At 41.8% G+C, this 19,674-nt stretch overlaps 1 protein-coding gene across 1 annotated transcript in view; it reads right to left on the reverse strand.

Annotated features, from left to right (window-relative positions):
- The window catches only part of CACHD1 (cache domain containing 1), a 93,948-nt gene extending 74,677 nt beyond the window's left edge, over positions 1-19,271 (reverse strand). The window contains exons 1-2 of the mRNA XM_014937776.1: positions 19,207-19,271; positions 7,082-7,230 (exon numbers count right to left, since the gene is read on the reverse strand). Of these exons, the coding sequence (XP_014793262.1) occupies positions 7,082-7,089 (8 nt within the window). The 5' untranslated portion in view covers positions 7,090-7,230; positions 19,207-19,271. The remainder of the gene's footprint in view (positions 1-7,081; positions 7,231-19,206) is intronic.
- Positions 19,272-19,674: the final 403 nt, after the last annotated feature.

Genomic DNA, 19,674 nt, shown 5'->3' on the forward strand with positions numbered 1-19,674 from the left:
GTAGCCTGATACTCTGCAAGAACAGCAAATACATCTTAAATTTCATTTATTGTGGCCCACCCAGTTCTCCTTTGGAAGTGCAGCTCTTCAGATACTGCGACAACTGAATGGGATTCCCGTTATCTCCCACTTAGCTGCTGGGGAGTGGAAAGATAAACACAGAAAGAGCCGCGATAAAACTGAACTGCATTAGCAAATATTTAACCATCTGTTGAAAAAACAAAAAAAACCCCAGACCACTTCTGAAGGCGCTATCACAGTCAGGGAGTGAATGATTTTCAAAAATAGGTTTGTAAACTCACTTATGCAAACAGCTCTATTAATGTTTGTAACGCAACGCTGCCAAGTGCTATGTTTTACCAGCAGACATTTCTCCATTCCATCTCCTTTCACAAATTTAGATAAATGCATTCCCTGAGCTCTTATCAGCATGGGTAAATAAAGAACAAAAATAGATTTCCAGCTGCCTTGAAACATATATAGATATATATTATATAGATATTAGGGTAGATCTCAGGAAGAAGTTTGCTGTGAGGGTGGCGAGAGCCTGGCCCAGGTTGCCCAGAGAAGCTGTGGCTGCCCCATCCCTGGAGGGGTTCTAGGGCAGGTTGGAGGGGGCTTGGAGCAACCTGGTGTGGTGGGAGGTGTCCCTGCCCAGGTCAAGGGGTGGCACTGGGGGGACTTTAAGGTCCCTTCCAACCCAAACCACGCTATGATTCTGTGACCTGTGAGCAGCAGAAGCAAGAGCACTAATGAATAGCAATGCACCTCTAAACATATGGGTTTTGGAGACCTGTGACAACTTTCCATAAAAGCCAGCTGTGAAATTCATTTCAGTCCTCCAGGGTAGAAGCACAGAGAAAAAGGGATGTTTCCACCAGCACACATGTGTATTCATGTCCCATCTGCAGGTGGCATCACACGGGGCACCTTCCTTCCCATCTGCAGTTGCTTCCTGCAGCATCATGATCCCAACACTGCAACTCTGCCCTTCTCTCCCTGCTCAGGTCCCAGTCGCAGGGAACTCAAGGAAACCATTTCCCACCTTCTCTCACAGACACAATGAGGATGTGAGATGCTGCAGCACAGCGTGGTCTTCAAACTGGGCAAGAGCAGAGACTGGGTTAGGGAAGATTTCTTGTCCCCCTTTAAAAGCATCGTTGCTGTTTTTTTGTTAGAGAAGCTGCACAGGCAGCTGGGTGTTTCCTCACAAATGCACCTGAATAACAAGTTAGAGCCTCTTTTTATTTTTGGAAGGTGATCTTACTGCAGATAAGCAGGGCTTTGCTATGTCAAGAAAACCACTGGAGTCTACTCTATGGCACCAGTTCCATAAAGCACATGCTTGCATCTTGACATGTACTTATTGTGCGACTATCACCTTCACTTACCGGGCAAAAGTGGAACTAGAGAAAGCTATTTCGTGTCAAGAAAACAACTGGAGTGTACTCTATGGCACCAGTTCCGTAAAGTACATGCTTGCAACTGCATCCTCACATGTACTTATCGTGTGACTATCACCTTCACTTACTGGGCAAAAGTGGAACTAGAGAAAGCTATTTCTGAAAGTTTCCTACAAGAGTCAGCTAGCAGCAATCACAGCTTCTCCTGAAAAAGGCATTTTGAATACTCAAATATTACACAAATTATCAGACATATTCTTTCTTTCTGTGTGGAAAGACTTGGATTTTCTTTTATCTGCAAATATTCGATATAAACCACCTATTTGATCTACAAGTTGCCCTCCAGTCCAGCACTATCTCTATGAAGAAAGCTAGTATTTCAGTTGTCATTGTCAAGTCTGACCACGAAGACTTGAGAAGTTACAACCCCACACAAACCTAATGCTTCCAAACCTGTTCCCCAAAACTCATTTCTTAAGTCCCTGTTCAGACACTTCACAAGTGACATGTACCCCATAAATCCCCACTGAAGGTGTGGGGAAGCTGCAGGTGCTCAGAACTTCTGATAAATAAAGACTATTCATTCTTTCCCCTGCCCTCCTGCTGACACTGTGTTACAGCCCCATCTGCACCCCCTGCACATCAGTTCACTTCAGTTCCAAGACTTCCCAACAACCTAAGGAGGGCTTTCTCAGGAATGAAGCACCTCAAGCATGACAAACAGGAGACACGGTCTTGTACACAAAGGTATTTATCCTCTTAAGAAGGAAGAAACTTTAATTAAAACACTGTCTGGAAAATAGCCACCCAATTCCCAATCGTGATAGGGAATGTCTGGAGACAGAATGAACTCTGTTTCTCATGGCTTCTTCAGCAGCTTTTATTGGTGAGGAAACACAAAGCCTTCTTTTTCCAGCAGGGATTTCTTCAAGGATTAGAAGACGCGTGACACTTGACATCCATTTTCCTTATCTCCCATCAGTTTACCCATCCGTTCTGCTAAGAGCCCGGAGCACTTTATCCCTATTAACTCTGTCTGGTTGGAGGGATGCCATGGGCTGCCTCTTCTCAGCTGCTGCGGGTGCTTCCTCCACGTGGCACAGCCCTGGGAAAAGGAGCAAGGCTCCAGCCTCCCACTCCACGGGCATAAATATCACCCAGATGGTCGGGCAGAGACGGGGTCTTCGTACCACCCTCTTCAGAGCTTGTCTGTGGTTGCTCTTCTCAACTGAATTTCACTGAATTTCACTGAATTTCTAGAGTTGGAAGGGACCATAGAGATCATCTAGTCCAACTCCCCTGCTGAAGCAGGATTGCCTAGAGCTAGAGCATGTTACTCAGGAGCATCCAGGCGGGTCTTGAAAATCTCCAAGGAAGGGGACTCCACACCCTCCCTGGGCAGCCTGTCCCAGGGCTCTGTCACCCTCACCGTGAAGAAGTTTCTCCTCATATTTGAGTGGAACCTCTTATGTTCCAACTTGTGCCCGTTGCCCCTCGTCCTCTCACTGGGAACCACTGAAAAGAGTCTGGCTCCCTCCTCCTTCAACCCTCCCTTGAGATACTTGTAGGCGTTGATAAGGTCTCCCCTCAGCCTTCTCTTCTCCAGACTAAAGAGTCCCAGCTCTCTCAGCCTTTCTTCATAAGGGAGATGCTCCAATCCTTGAATCATCTTTGTTGCCCTTCGCTGGACTTTTTCTAGCAGTTACCTGTCCCTCTTGAACTGGGGAGCCCAGAACTGGACACAGTACTCCAGTTGTGGCCTCACCAGTGCAGAGTAGAGGGGGAGAATGACTTCCCTCGACCTGCTGGCTACACTCTTCCCTATACAACTGTTGTCTCTCCCTCCATTGCCATCGTGGTTTTTTCCATTCCCAACCCTTGAGTAAGCAAGAACTGAAAATGCAAACAGCTGCATCTGAAGCCAGGAACAGCAAAAACTAAAGAAAAGCACAAAACCTCTGCCCTATTGGTCCAATTTAGCAGTCCACCTCTACTCAGCAGTACCTGCGTATATACTTCAGCCTATGATTAATTTCCATTGACACGAGCACATGTTTAAATGCTTTGGTAAACCAGATGAGCACAAGCATATGATTAAATGTTTGTTGAATTAAAAAAAATCCCTTGGAAAAGTCCCTCGCCAAAACCACTCAGTAGCCACCAACTGCGCTGCCCCATGAAGTTGATTTTGCATATGCTAATTTATTTATTTTCCCCGCTTTCCAAACCAAGGCAATTCCATTGCACAAACCTACCTTGGTGGGGAGAAAAAAATATATGATTTTGAGTACTTAGCACTAGTTAGGCCAGTAGATGTTGGGTACAATATAGCCACCAAAAGCACAACCAGGCTGTAATTTGGATTCAGAACTAGTCGCTATGGACTGGAATCACAGTCACATGGAAACGTACTCTTTGGGAAACTTTGGGCTCTTCACTGTAAAAGCCAACACCACATAATGGCAATAAAATAAATATTGTTTTCCTTGGCACACCTCACTACTCATTTAATTTAAATGCTATGTTCGGTTTCTATCCCAGTTTGTGCTTTCCTAGTCCTGTTTCCTATCATTTATTTATACTCCCCAGGTGTGGTATTCTCACAGTTTATCTCAAGCAACACAGCAACTGCCTTCCAAGCCAATGCTTGGCTTTTCAAGATAAATACAAGCAAATACAAGGCCAACCATGGCTAATTTTGTTAATGCTAACAACAAATATAAACTCAATAAAGGTACCAAGCCATTAGAAACCCCTCAAAATAAATCTTCTCTCTCCACAACAGTCCATCATCTCCACACAGATAGTGTAAATACCTTCCCACATAATTTTTCCAACACAAACCCATTCCCAAAGCGATGTCATCGAGCAAGAGAGCGGTGTCAAAGGCTGATGGAGGAATTGCTTGACAACATGAAGTGTCCACATCTAGAAATGTCATTGTGCTTTTAAAGGCTGAACACTGTCTGATAAACAACCTTAAATATTGTGGGACAAGCCATCAAATCTACCTTAAAAATCTACCCTGAAGATAACATGCTTCTGACACTGTTCTTGCACCTCATGTTTCCTCACATAAAGAGGCCACGTGATGAAACACCTCCCTACACCAAGAAGAAGAATACACAGAATTAAGCAGTTGGAACACAAATATTTCACAATCCTCCTGAAAGAAAAATCATAGCCCTAAGGACACACATATTTTCAAGGTACAATCTAAAGCAAAGTATCTCCTCAAAACAGCAAATACCACAGAGAAATCTGTGCATTTTTCAATGTGACCTTTTCTGTAGCAGCACTTAATAAATGCTCTAAACCAAATTATTCTAATTTGTGTTGCTCTAGCTCTAGCACTCTTCTGCCCAATGCTAACATTCATTTTTCCAGCATCAAGGATAAGCTGTCACCACCAAAAGCACACCTAACATCACCTCTCACAAGTGCATAGCTGGACCAAGTTAGTCCAAATATTAAAGGCAGAAGAGTTCAAGCAAATCAGTAGCTTTCAAAATATGATCTCAGTATCCAGGTGGGAGATAACTCTGTCATATGTTTCAAAAACAAATTCCTAAATCCACATTCAGACACTGATACGTGTGTTCTAGTTCCCCCAAATCTGACCATTAAGATAGGTATCTTGACTTTCAGTATTTTCTGTTAAAAATCTCAGTCTATGTATTTCTCTGGACAACTGGTTTCCGATCCACCTGCCTGCTCACCCCGCTCGCCATTCCCTCCCTTCAAACCAGGCCTAGAAGTGACCAAGGGAGAGAAACTGGGATGCTAACGAGCAAGCAAACTTTGAATTTTTATGGAAAGCTTCTGCTGAAAAAGAAAGTTACCTCATTCGGGCATTTCTACTAAAAATGAATCTCTTTCCTGGAGAAGCAGGGAGACAAGGACAGGTTTTGAGGCAGCTGTCGACGCCGAGCAGGGGAACGGTGTGAGATCCCTCCTGGCATTTCAGGAACAAACCCCTCCTGCCCCTGGGAACTGTTTACTTCCCCCTTTACAGGCTTGTGACAAATGTAAAACCTAACAATGCCACCTTGGATATCTACGTTAGCTTTTTTCCCCCGACATTTTTAACCAAAATGGGGAATCTCCCAGAAGGGAGATGCCATAGAGAAGGCAAATGAAAGAGGAGCGGCAGGAGAGGCACAAGGGGATAAATGACAACCAAAAAGAGGGCAGAAACATTTAGACAATTGGGCAATTAACAAAGCATGGCACCAATACCAACTCTGAAGTTAAGTTTCACAAGAAAAACATGGGTTTACATTCCTTCTTTGTATGACTTGCAGACAATTTCCCAAAGACAGCAGTGTTCTGATAAACCACCATTCTTCAACCATAAATACCCAATCCTGTCCTGCTGAAGCGCTCTCTGGAAGGATCCTGCAGCCTGAGAGACTGGCAACCACTAAATATTTAATATATCAAACCAAATAACTAAATAACAAGAATCTTATTGTACAGCCCAAATGAGGAGCTCTGCAAATCGAATATTCACCTCTCTGCTTTGCCAGCTGGGATCTCCTGTTTGGTTTTTAAACCGCTTACTTGAAGGATCCTTATGCAAGTTCACTGCGGGTAAAGACAATTCTAAAGGACTTCCACCCTAAGGAATTTTGGAGGACACAGATTCATACCATCTACATCAACACAGCACACACTTTAAGTCTTTATATAAACAAAGGTTAATGCCATACTTCAGAAAAGGTGAAGATTATCATGAAGAGAAGAGCTGTCCTACAGTTAAATTGCAGCAAATGTTTTTAATATTTATCACCCACATTACCTTTCTCTCTAAAAGATGTTTTAAAATCAGACTGAGATATAAGCAACCAAAATATACTCTGTAATCAAGGTTTGCATTGTGTAGTAAACTGAGAGAAAGTCACTCTTGTTCTTCTCTAGCACAGATGGAAGTGTTTAAGATATTGACTGTATAAAAAAAATTATTACAGTGTTATTGGAAAAATCAGACCTTTTATCACACCTTCCTATAATTAGGAAACCCAAGGAAGTCTCTGCATAATACAGAGATTACAATACACAATTAAAGACAAGTAAACTGGACTTAGGTTACTTAAAACTCTTGATTTTAAAACCAAAACAAATTACAAATGAACTAATTCACTTTCCAAGCAACGTACTCTGTGTAAATCTCTCTGTGTATCAAACAGCAGAATGTCAACTCGATTAAACCGCAATGCACCGTTTTTAGCATGTGATGTACTGACCAACTCGTGATTTTGGCTACTGCACTTCAAAGGGGTGAAAAAAAACAACTGTCCCATGACCAGCTTCAGAAAAGTTATTCAGGATAAGCAGTGTCTTGGTGAAAAAAATATCTTGGACAGAGCCAGATTCATTTTGCATAAAAGACTATTCCATGCAAGTAAGGGCTGTACAAACTTTTTTCCCATTTTGTTTCATTTTAGAGTCCATCAGAGCTGAGTCCCAGTCCTTGTTCAGAGCTCCTCGTTAAACATACATAGTAGAAACATGAATGAATATGACAACAAGATAAGGAACACCTTTGGAGTACAGTCTCCTCTTTTCCAGAGTTATCAAGTGGCAGAAAGTACAGGTTATTTTGCCAAGACAAATGTTCACCTTTTTTCTTCACATACTAAATGCCAGTGTAAGCCATTTCAGAATTTAATACTTACTCCATCATCGAGGGGGGTATTGTACAGCAGTCCTGGATGGCAGTTAAGGGTGACGTGAGGTGAGCAGTATATGATGCTTCCACCACTTGCTTGTTACGGTTCACAACGTCCAAGTAACGGTTAAACTTCTCACGAATTTTTTTTGCCAACTGAAAAAAAAAAAAAAAAAAGGAGAAGAAAGGTGAGAATTAGGCCAGTTTCTCTGTATTACCACGTTCCTTATTAACAAACTTGAATGGAAGGTAAAAACTGAGCGTGTTAAAAGTAGCTGTTGTCTGCTTTGCTCATTGTACATCTATTTTGATGGCAGAGGCACTGTGAAGTCAAGTAATTAATGATAGTGACCACAGAAAGAAGTGTATACAGAAAGATAAAATACATTTACCATCTAGGAACGGGTATCTGAACATTGGGTTTGGCATGAATGAGAAATGAAACTTCCATTATATCTAATTTCCTTTTCATTAAGACCTGACACCTGGATGTGACTCTACCTACTAGATTCACAGCAGTCTTTCACAACTCCTTTCACGTATGATTTGAGCAAAATAAGCCATCCCAGTTCTTGCTTTTTTATTTTGTATTTCCTGCTGTTTTCCTGGGAGCACCACAGTCTCTTAGCTGAGCATCTTTCAATGAATCAATCAAGCAGCTCACTCTGGCTCGCCATAAAACACAACAGCTTAACTACAGACTCCAAATAATGAAATGAAAAATCTGTAATTTGCATTATGTTATAATAGAACGAAAATAATGACAACTGTCTTGTACAGGTGAAATTCTTCCACAAGCTTTTTGTTGCCAGAGATCCCTCAGACAAAGGCAGCTGCTTATAAATCTGGACAAAGTTTCGAGGTGGGACTATAACTCCTAAGAGCAGATGATCACATTTCTCTCCTTTCAGAAAGCGACAACAGACAGACTATCATCCCTCCCCAGCAATTCTCAGGCCTTTAAAAAAACCAAACTGGAGTGCCTAACTTCAGAAATAGCAAATTGGGGATTTTAGCCCTTCTCTTTTAATGTTTCTTTTAAAATAAAATTCAATTTAAAAACAAACAAACAAAAAAACCCAAGTCAACAAATTTTTGTGAACAAATACTCCTGAGCCGTGCATCGGGGTTTGATGGTGTGTGATTTGGGGCTCCCCCAGTGCCAGGCAGACCCGAGGCAGTCTGGAGGCACACGGTGTCACCAAGGGCCACATCCCAGGCCTAGGGAAGCTCCTCTGCTGCAGGATAAGAGCTTGCTTGTGGCCAGTTCGTTAGGCACTTCACAACGAGCCTGACTAATGACTTTGGAGAGGAAAGTTGGCAGGGAAAACATTGTGGCTGTTCTTTGAGCAAATGTGACAGCAAACACAGTTACTCAGAAGCATCAGGTTTTATAAGAAACATTCACGGAGACTTATGGTCCTGGTCTCTCATTCAAAGTGAGAAATTAATGAAAAGGCTCAAGCACACACAAAATTTGCACATTCAGTACCCTTTTCACACCAACCTGTGTGTTCCGCTTAATCATCCACCAGACGCATCCTAAATGAAAGAGAACCATCTCCAAGCACTATCCTGCGGTGTTGGATACTGAGAAAAAGTGCATTTTGCCTTTCTGCAAACTTTTTTCAGAGCTGAAGTTGCTCATTAATTCCTACCACTCCTCCCTCCTGCTCCCCAACACTCTGAACTCCACGGGGATGATTTAACGGCGCTGAGATTTGTGTGCTGAGAAATGCTGTCGGTTGTTCCAGATCCCCTGGACTGACAAATGCCTTTCCTAACTATTATTAACAGGACATTTTATCATGATTTACTTCGTTATGCGAGTAACGAGGCCCACACTGATAACTGAAATACCTTTGCCTCCATTGTTCCCAGCAAATGCTGCAGCTCAACGAGAGGTCTCCTTGGAGCACAGGTTTTAATAGGACCTTGCTCAAATAACTTGCAGAATTACACCTAATTAGTTTTGTAGAATGATTTATTGCCAAGGCACCAGAGGACTACTAATGGTCTCCACCATGTTAGGCATCCAACACTATTAAATTGCTCCCAGTTGCTAGATAATAAGCCAAAGGGTAGTTCCTTTTCTGTTTTCTGGTAAACTTCCTTATTGTCCAACTGTACTCCTTAAGAAGCGTATTTTTCTGGACAGTCTCAAACATACACAAGCCAGATTTCCTAAATCAAAGCATTAAAGTTTCATGGTCACAAAGTTCCTCTCCCACTTTGGGCAAATGAAATACCTGTGCTTAAGCACTATGTAAACCAGATCCTTGAATCTATACAATCCTGTCTCAGTTTCCCTACCTGAAGTCACAAAAAGGGAAGAGAGCTTAAGTTCACTGAAAAAAAAAGAAGGACCACATGACCATCATTACCTGCCACAAAACTAACATGGAGCACCAGAGCAAAGGACTCTCGTTTGGAATCAAGGCTTTTCTCTGATAAATGGATGCTGTACAAGCCGAGGTTTCGGTGTTGATGAGTTTTCACCTTCCAGGTTGAAGGATAAAAGCACCCCCCAGCCTTTGAATTTTCCCCTGCTGCGCGGAGCCTGAAGATCTGACAAATCTGTTTTTCAGAAGAGCCCGTACCTCAGAAGCTGATAAAAAGCAAATGCTTCGTACCTAAACTGTATCTCCCGTCAAAAAGCCTCTGAACGGCTCAAAGTCATTACATTACTTTTATTAAATGGGATACTTTTATTAAACGGTGCTTTAGTCGGGGCAGAGTCGAGTGAGTGTCAGCAACAAGGGCCCTGAAGCCTCCCAGAGCTTCAGACATCTACTCCCTGCCCCCGGACACGAGCACAGTTGGAAGAACTGAGTTTATCTAATCTCAAGAACCCTAAAAACGCTGCCCTCTGACAGCAAGAGAACACTCCCGAAAACCCAAACCACTTTAAAAACAGCTGACTCCAAAAAGCCACCATTTCAATGGCAAATTGCAAGACGACCCAAAAGCAATTTGCCATTGAAATGTATTACAGTGAAGAAACCACGTGAAGAACCTAAGGGTAACACAGCAATCAGCTGAAAAACTACTAAATCCAAACAGCTCTAATTCATCAAATCAAGAAGTACAATCAGATGAAGCCTAACAGAAGTAACTTAATTTTTCTTTCATAGCTGGGCTTCGCTGGAGCGTAAGAATCCGCGACTGCGAACAGACATTCCAGCTCCTGGTGATTCAAACAACAAGCAAAATTAAAATAAAATAAAATATTTCCTAGCTCCTCATCTCTGCCTCGCACACCCATGTGTGCACACTCACATCCTCAGCTCAGAAACATTATTCACTTCCCAAAGTGATGCACGGGGCTGCTGGAGCTTGTCAGAATAAAAAGCTGCAGCTTTTTCAACCAGCTTCTCGTTTTTATAAATAAAAAAACCCCCTAAAATCTTTAACCAAAAGACAACTATTGTTCCCAACATAATACCCTGCTTTTTTTAACCTGCCCAGCACTGAACAGCTGTTGCATAGTGATGGATGCGAGACCCACACTGGTTACAGAACCTCAAAGGTACGGAAAGAGATTACTAATAATGAAAGACAGAGCCTTGAACTATGAAACCACCCTAATATAATTATTTACAACATTTTTAAGGCAAAATGGAAAACCGTATCCTGAATTAGGCACATAAAAGGAGGAGGAAGCTGACATCCCACGCTCAGGAATACCCTTGGGTAGGTACCAAGCATGACAGACATTTCCTGCTCCCACAGAAATGCTCAAATTCACTTATTTTAATGGAGACTGAAATAAACGTGGAGACCTTGAGATTGACATAAAATGACATAAAATGAGTGTTCTTCACCCCATTTTAAAAACAAAGCTGGGGGGTGGTTGCTCAGCATTCCTATTGTCTTAAGATTTCTGTATTTTCTCCTTAATTTTAAGGAACCGAATAATAAGAAATGAGCGCTCGCTCCAAACAATGCAGCCCTTAGCTCTATTTTTCTTTTTTTTTTTTTTTAAATAGCTTTTTTTTTTTTTGGTTTTGTGGCAGCTGGCGTGCAGCCAGAGCATTTCAGTTTGCAGACAGGTTGGACGGTACCACCTGTTTCCATTACGGCAGCACCCATGGGTAATGCACTTCAATTGTCACCATCTCCACTGACAACCTTTCATCACAACATCAGTGAGTTTCTCTAATTTTCCCAGAGACGTTTTCCTCATTTGCATAGTTCCCTCGAGCTTTTTTTTTTTTTTTTTTTTTTGTTTATTTTTTTTTTTTTTCAAGACTTCGTTCCCCTCAAAGCTCCACAGCTCTGAAGTCTTTTCTTTTCAGGGAGCACTGAGGGAAAGCAGAGCTCCAAGGTTAGGTTTTATTTCTGGCTCTATCTTGAAAGCCAAGGTATTTTTAATGTTTTCAAGACTGTCAATAAAATATGTACCAATGAGGTTGACAGGCATGGATGCTAGAATAGACTCACAGCCAGAGATTTAACACAGGCTCCTCGAAAACTATTGCTTACACGCTGAAGAGTTTGGATAGTATTTTTATTTTTAAATCCTCTCTGTGAACCAGAAGAACTTGGAAGAAAAGTACCTTTCTCCAGCATCCACCAGGCTCTCCTCCCCCTGTATCACAATTTAACACAACTGTGCTTCCACAGATTCCTGTTCTAGAACATTTTTAAACATATTTATTCCTAACCTGCTTGGATCTTGAAGTACAAACCCAAGAGCACAGGAGTCAGCAGGAATGTGGCTCCAGAAAGGATCATGGAATCACCATTAGCTTCTTCCCCCACCTCTGCTTCAGCAGATTCAAGTCATTCCTGCTCCTCGGGATGACACTGAAAATATACTCCTGAGCATTCAATCAGGATGCAGGAAACTACTTTCCAATGTGTGTTTATTCAGCGACCAGCTCTCATTTGAGGTTTTCCACTGGCCAGTGACGTTGGCAAGGCTTCCCAAGGCTTGCTCCAAGGAAGATGTCAAACACGGTGCACAACAAAAACCAGAGAAAAAGGCCACAATTCCTGAAAGTCGTTCTGGAAATCCATTAAACACAGTATGCATCGCCTTTTATCATGAGGCTCACAATTAATAGACATAAAATTCAACATTGTGTGAGTATATCACTTTTTTTAGCCAGGGAGATGTCACGCTCAACAGCGAAATCCAGATTTTTCAGCACGCAGATGTGTTTCCTCTCAAAAGAGCTGAAGAGCTCTTTGCCCAGTCCAAACCCAACCCAAACAAAAGAACCCAAACCAACCTCAAGCCCAGCACACCAACATGCCAGCCACATCTGACCACCCTGCCCCTCCCCGGTCAAGAGGAGAGTGATTACAGCAAGTGCAGAGCTTTCTCTTACCGCTTCTACAAACCCAGAGCAGGCAGAGCAGCACCCGGGGCAGACACAGCAAGACCCTGTTTCTATGAAGAGCATTGCTCAGGAGACCAACGTTTGGTTTTTCCATGGTGTTTTCACAGGAATCTGGCTCTGGACCAGTTTGAGAGCCAAAGCTGTCAGCCACGGGGACCAACCAGCCATGATGCCCAACATGGCAAGACAGCGGGACAGCAGCCAAGAGCATCCTTCCTTCCACCATGAGGAAGAAACTTTCTTCTAGTTTGGTGACAGAGGGACCAAATGCGTTCATCTGTCTCACAGGTACCAGCACCATAAAGCAAGGTGGGCCTTTGATGGCCCATGTTCTCCACCAGCACAAGCACTTCTGCAGTGAGTCCTACCGGGCTGAGGCACAGCTTATTTTTAGAAAAAAAGCCCATTTTGGTTAAAAAATAAGTAAAAGAAAACAGGTGATGAGGAGTCTTTTCATTAGCACAACTGCAAAAGGGCTCCTTAAAGTCATGTATCATTAATTATTTTTATAACAAATAGACTCCCTGAAGACACAAAGATGTTCTTGTGCGTAGCTGGTGTCTGATGTGGTGCTGGCCTTAGCAAGGGACATGCAGAGAACAAAACACAGTGGAGACAGCCATGTCCTGTCCCACAGCTTAAAACAAATAGATTACCTGAAGACAAAGATGTTCTTGTGTGTAGCTGGTGTCTGATGTGGTGTTGGCTTTAGCAAGGGACATGCAGAGAACAAAACACAGTGGAGACAGCCATGTCCTGTCCCACAGCTTATTAAAAACCCCACAACTAACCAAATACAAATCAACCAGCAAAGAGAAATGAGGAAGAAGAAGGAACGGCTACAGCTCTGGATGTGATCCTGTCACCTGGCAGTTGGGAAAAGAGGAAGCAAAAACCCAAAACCAAACTAAGAGAGGTGTGGTTTGGAATGCAGTCTTAGAAAAAGTGGTGCATTATCTACCAAGGGTTTCACAGGGGCTGTGTGGAAGTCCTCCAGAAACCCAGAAGATGACAGCAGCCCAAGAGCATCGGGATCCCATGAAAGAAACCCATAGTGCTAATACCACCTGGGATTTTTATTCACCTTGGTCTACTCCTCTCCATGGGCCACAAAATCAACAGCGTTTGCAAAACAGCTATTTCATTTTTAGAGAGAACTTTCCCAAATTCAGCGAGCGCCCATGTCCTATTCAACTTCCATCCTTTACCACATTTTCACAACTAAAGCTGATGTTTTTTATAAACACTACTTCCATAATAGTCATCAGAGAAAAACCCTTCACAAACAAGCACATCACACGGTGCTATATATTTAAAAGTATCTCAAAAAATGAGTCCTGCCAGGGTGAAAAATCCTCAGCAGCTGAGTTGTCAGAACTGCAAAAGTCCTAATCATTCTAACTCCGATGACTAACATACTATTCATTGAATTTGCTGAAGTATGACAGCAAAATCAAAGTATGAAATAATTTTTGTCTGTCAGGAGTGTAAGAGCAATGCAAAACAACACTCTGAACAGTACATCTGTCAGTTTGTAGTCAAGACACGGAAAAAAATATTCCCAAATTTGGATAAAAAGTTCTCAGGCAGATTGACAACAAATATGTGCTTCATTTTAGATTAGGCAACGTAACATTTGATTTCTGATTTTTTTTGTAACCATTTGCATCTGTCAGTTTGTAGTCAAGATACGGAAAAAAAATTCCCAAATTTGGATAAAAAGTTCTCAGACAGATTGACAACAATTATGTGCTTCATTTTAGATTAGGCAACATAATATTTGATTTCTGATTTTTTTTGTAACCATTTGATTTAGATTCATAGAATCATTTAAGTTGGAAAAGACCCTTAAGATCATCGAGTCTTAGCTTTTATAACTCTGAAATATAAGCATTTCTGAATTAAAAATATATTGTATTGCAAGAAGAATGCTTTGTATTACCCCACGACATTTTTGTGGCAGACACAGTTTATGTAATTGCAAATCATTAAAGATTTCAGCTTGCAGGGATTTATTTTTTTTATATATATATCTACCATTTCTCAAAAAAATACTTTTGGTAACCTGGTTCTATTAGAAACAAAACTGCAAACCTGTAAAAACCAGTATTTTATCTCCCAGTTCTGTTCCTGAACCTCCCAACCAACTTCCTTCGGTTCCTTAGCAGCTCCTAACAGATTTATACAAAACTGATTCTCTAGGTTATTACTGCTATTTTTATGGGTGATAATTATGCTCTGGATGAGCTAGGAGGAAGAGGAATGACAGTCTTCAAGCTCTCAACACAGGAGTTACGTGGAGAGAAGGATACATTAAACAAGGAAAAAACCCATGACAAAAGGCACATCTCACGGCTTGTGCATTCACTTATTCTGAATTAAAATCCTGCCTCCATCCCTCTCCTTCCCAGCCTTCAAACAGGAGTGAATACTCCCAGAAATCTTCCAGCAAGGTGATTTTCAGCTGCCATGTGCACATTTACAATTGAACCATCTCAACTAATTCATTTAATTACTTTCCTTGCTATTGCTTCTTTCCCCGGGATGCACGGACAGACAGAAATGGTTATGAATTTCTCTCTGCGGAGACGTCGATGCCGCTGTGCCCCAGTTTCTCTGCTGAAGTTCAGCGCATCAAGACTTTTCTGCATGAAGCTGGTAAATAGGCTCCTGCTCAAGACTCTGTCACTGTCCTCTCTCCTCCTAGAAGCCCAGTTTCAGATTCTCTATACTTCAAAACCCAGGTGTCTGGCAGGATGCTGAATAGACACTGACATCCTTGAAAACAGCTAATCTAGATTATAATAAACCTGATCATTTTCCACTTTAATTATATCACTAGTTCACACCACTCAATTTTCATATTGTACTCAAGTTCTCTAATATTGAAAGAATTTACAGGAAAGGAATCCAATTCATGTTTGGCAACCGCCATCCAATTTTTTAATAACCTACTCAAGGCAAAAAAGGTTTTATCTGTTACATACAACAGTAATTCTGTGACTGTAAACTTTAAAGGTTTAACAGCAAAAGGGAAACCACTCCTTGTGTGCCATGAAGAGCCAAGAGTATGAAAGAGTTAGGCCTGAAGGCCAACAGCTGTACTTTTTCACTTTCACAACAAACCAAAAGTCACTATTTACACAGTTTTGTATATATATATATATAAAAAAGAAAGACATCCCCCACAACAATCCAGTGGTCTGCCAGCAAAAAAATCCCAGCTGACATAAAACCCTAATTAATTGCCTTGGGGTATCAGTTCCTAAGAAAATGTTAATGAATGACAAAACCAGGAATGAGCGACAGGGGATTTAATTTGCTTACATTTGTTTGCATTTGCTCAAGACGCTCCCCTTCGATGTACTACTCTTACTCATAAAACTCCGGTTATATTGCTCGTGATTCATTAGGGCTAAAAGACCCGGTTATTAATGAAACAGAAGTGCTCAATTATTCTTCCATCCACTTCACCGTTGAGCTTTTAACCACAGTAATTATGCTTCACCGGGGCCTCGTTTTTCTCCTCTGACAGCTCCGAATTCATCACACTACCTACAGTGTTTAGACAGTTATTTATATCTACTTAGGGGGAATACGTCCATCTGCGGCTGGGAAACAAGCAGCGTCTTTTCCTAAGTGGAGAATCGATAGTCGAGACTTCAAAGAAGTTTTAATCCAGTTTCTTGGTTTCCCAAAAACACTTTTAGCTTTCAAAAGCCATCTGATATGGATAATCTAGCCCACATGGCCCTTTCGTGGTGCGCGGACCACCCAGAAACACTCGAGAAAAACACTGCCCCGGTGCGATGTCAAAGCCAGCGAACCCTTTTTTTAAGATGTTGGGATGGTTTTGGATTTAAACTTTTAAACTCAGGTGCTAATTAGTCTTTTTATGGTCCCTTTGCACACAAGCACCCACCGGTAGGTGCTCAGAGGGAAGCCAAAGCCTCCCGAGGGTGGACAGTGGGCTCCAGCATCACGCCGAGCGTGGCACGTGTCTCCTCTCTGCACCATCACTGATGGTGCACATCCAACCTTGGGCACAACATAAACCAACCCCCAGCCTCACCAACAGCACGATGCCTTTCCAGGCAAATTTCTTTTATGGGGTTGTAATTTGGACATCCAATTTCTATTTATTCATTTTTTATTTACAGTATTTCACCAATACATCGATAAAAAAAAAAGACATAAATTGAAGAGGAAAGATTTAGATTAGATATCAGGAAGAACTTGTTTGGTGGGAGGGTGGTGAGAGCCTGGCCCAGGTTGCCCAGAGAAGCTGTGGCTGCCCCATCCCTGGAGGGGTTCAAGGGCAGGTTGGAGGGGGCTTGGAGCAACCTGGGCTGGTGGGAGGTGTCCCTGCCCAGGGCAGGGGGTTTGGAACTGGATGATCTTTAAGGTCCCTTCCAACCCAAACCATTCTGTGATTCTAATAGGTATATACATCAGAAACGTATAAATTAATGACAATTTTACAAAATGAACTACTCAAAGACACAGCCATACATATGTGGACCTCCAAGGAAAAAAGCCACCACTTACATCAAGAGAACAGGATGTCATTACCATATAACCTCCTCTTAATTATGTGTTCTCCAATTAGAGGTTGTAAAAAAAGAAAAATAATTTGGGAGGGTAAGGGAGGTGATGTTCTTGGTAAAAAGGAGATTTAAAGAATAATTGAAGGGTTCTAAAGCAATATGAACAGCATATCTGCTGCCCCTCATGTCATGACATTCATACTGGTGACTGCTTAAAAAAAAAAATAGAAAAAAAAAAAGCAGAAGCCAAACAATCCCAGTAGAGAATAAGGATAATTATTAGGGGTATGGAAAGTCTTCCACACAACTCACTTGAGAAGCAGAGTGGGAAAGGTGGCGGAACAAAGGCAGGCAGTGGAATCAAAACTGGAGGAGAGGGTGTCCTCCCACCATATTTACCCCTTCCTGTGTTATTTCACTCCAGTGTTACAGGTGATGATCTCAACTGCAATGACTGAAAATCAGAAATGTGTTCCTACAGCCAAATTGATTATGTAGGTCAGACTCCCACAGAACGATCAAGGCTCAGGAAGGACTTGCACGAGATGCCTTCTAATTAACCAGAGCTAAAAGAAACCTCCTGCAAAGCACAACATCTCTTACTAGGGTTTAGACACTGTTATCTGCAGGGTCAAGCAATCGTTAACACCACAATTAGTGTAATTTACCAAGATTAATGCCTTGCTCTGGTTTCTCCTGTTGTTCCCCACACCCATCTGTACCTCGCCAAGCAAACACCTAATACAGACACAAGCAGGACCAAAGGTGAAATGTGTTGGGTGTTTTCTAAATATAAACCTTGCTATTTTGATGACAGCACTCACCAAAGATTCACCTTAAAATTTGTATGATCTCAATCTAACAGCCTGATTTAAATACGAGTTAATTAATCATATGCTCTTATATTTACCGAAGTTATCTGTTAAAATAATTACACACCTAAATTTAATGCCTGTATGGGACAAATCTTCTATGCTAAAGACTTGGGTTTTGTTTAACAGAAATCCAGTGTTGTTGGAATTTTTCCTGAACTATTCCCATTTCCTGCAAATTAATTTATTTCCGACGTTGAGCAGAATCTCATCAAAAGCCAACACTTTTCTCTGAAATAGAAGAGGAGCTGAGCCCTGCTCTCCCAAAGTTTAAATACAGCATGCAGGGATTCAAAATCCCATTTGATCCAGCTCTGCTTTGACTTTTTCCTTGGGAAAAGAAACAAACGTCTGGGAATTTTACTACTTATAATAAACACAACTTCGAGTGTTAATTTGTTTATATTACCTGACCAGTTTTGATGCACAGGAGCATGCAATGGGCTGACGTGCTCTTGGAAAGCAGCAACTCATGTTCCAATCAGGCTACCTGTGGAGCAATTTCCCCAGGGAGAGCTCCTCTGGGGCACTTTGGCTTTTCCCCAAAACATTAAAATTGGTTTGATTGGGGTCTACAAAGGTCGGGTTCCTAGCTGAAGGTTGCGCAATTGAGTCCATGCTTAAACTGGAAGGACAAGCTGGTTCCTTGTTTGGGTGCCTACACAGGACAGCGGCCACCTCTTCTACCAAAACTCACCAGGTTTAGCACAAAGGTGCAGTTGTGACCATACAGAATTAGCACCTTAATTGCTTAAGGAAGAAAACGAGATCCATTTGATCTGTTTTAAGATTGACCCAAATTGAAGTTTCCGAATGTATACATGTATCAAAATGCAAACAGACCATGTGTGAGATGTATTATCTCAATGTCAAATTGAAGAGTTAAATGGTCAAATGCGTTCCTGTAAGAAAAACCCAAACAAAATGACAAAAACCCTCAACCGCAATCGATGTGCATAAGGCTGTAGCTGTCCCATATTTACACAAAGCAGTTGATACCCTTTCCACATTTGTAAACAATATCAGCGTTTCTGCCTTGAATTAAAACAATTTTAAGAGAGACACTTCCAACATGAAAACTAGTCAATTTACATGATGCACAAGGGCTCCAGCTCTGCTCTTTTGTTTCTAAGGGAAGAACCCACACAAAGCAGATGGAAAACCTTTATATGGCAGTGAAAAACTCTCATATACATAATCAGCCCATACAACAATAAACAGAATAGAATATAAATGGAGATGGGCTCTCCGATGTGCTGAACACTAGGGAAGTGGCCACAATAAATGCAGATAAACTATAATTTCTAAATTGCCTCTGCTTTGTGATGCCGCCAGCGGGAGGTGGGAAGGGGTGTTTGGACTCACCTGTTGAACTTCACTTTCTCCATTTGATATTTTCTCTGTGTACACAAAGGAGTTGAATATCCTCTGCAAGAAAAAGCAGAAAGGACGCGTAAGAGACCTTTTGTCACAACTATCACAGTAAAGCAGCTCCAGAAGGCACATGGGTGAGGAAATCTGTGTCAGAAAGGGACCATTCCACCTGGGAAATCTATTCTCAGGTTTACCTGAGGGGAATCATGGCCCCATAGACCTGCTTCTGGATCTGTGTGAAGAGGATGGTTTTGGTTTTAATGGCAAACACGTAACAGGGTGTTTTTTTCACAGGGGGAATCACGGCTCCATAGACCTGTTTCTGGAGGCTGGCTTCTGGTTTTGATGGCAAACACGTAACAGGGTGTTTTTTTCAAAACATCTGTTAATTTACCAAACTGACAGAAGGTGCTAAAAAACAGTATTTCACATTTGAAAGCTACTGCCCGCACAAACCAT

The sequence above is a fragment of the Calidris pugnax genome, unplaced genomic scaffold, assembly GCF_001431845.1.
Source record: "Calidris pugnax isolate Ruff unplaced genomic scaffold, ASM143184v1 scaffold29, whole genome shotgun sequence".
Classification (NCBI taxonomy): domain Eukaryota; kingdom Metazoa; phylum Chordata; class Aves; order Charadriiformes; family Scolopacidae; genus Calidris; species Calidris pugnax.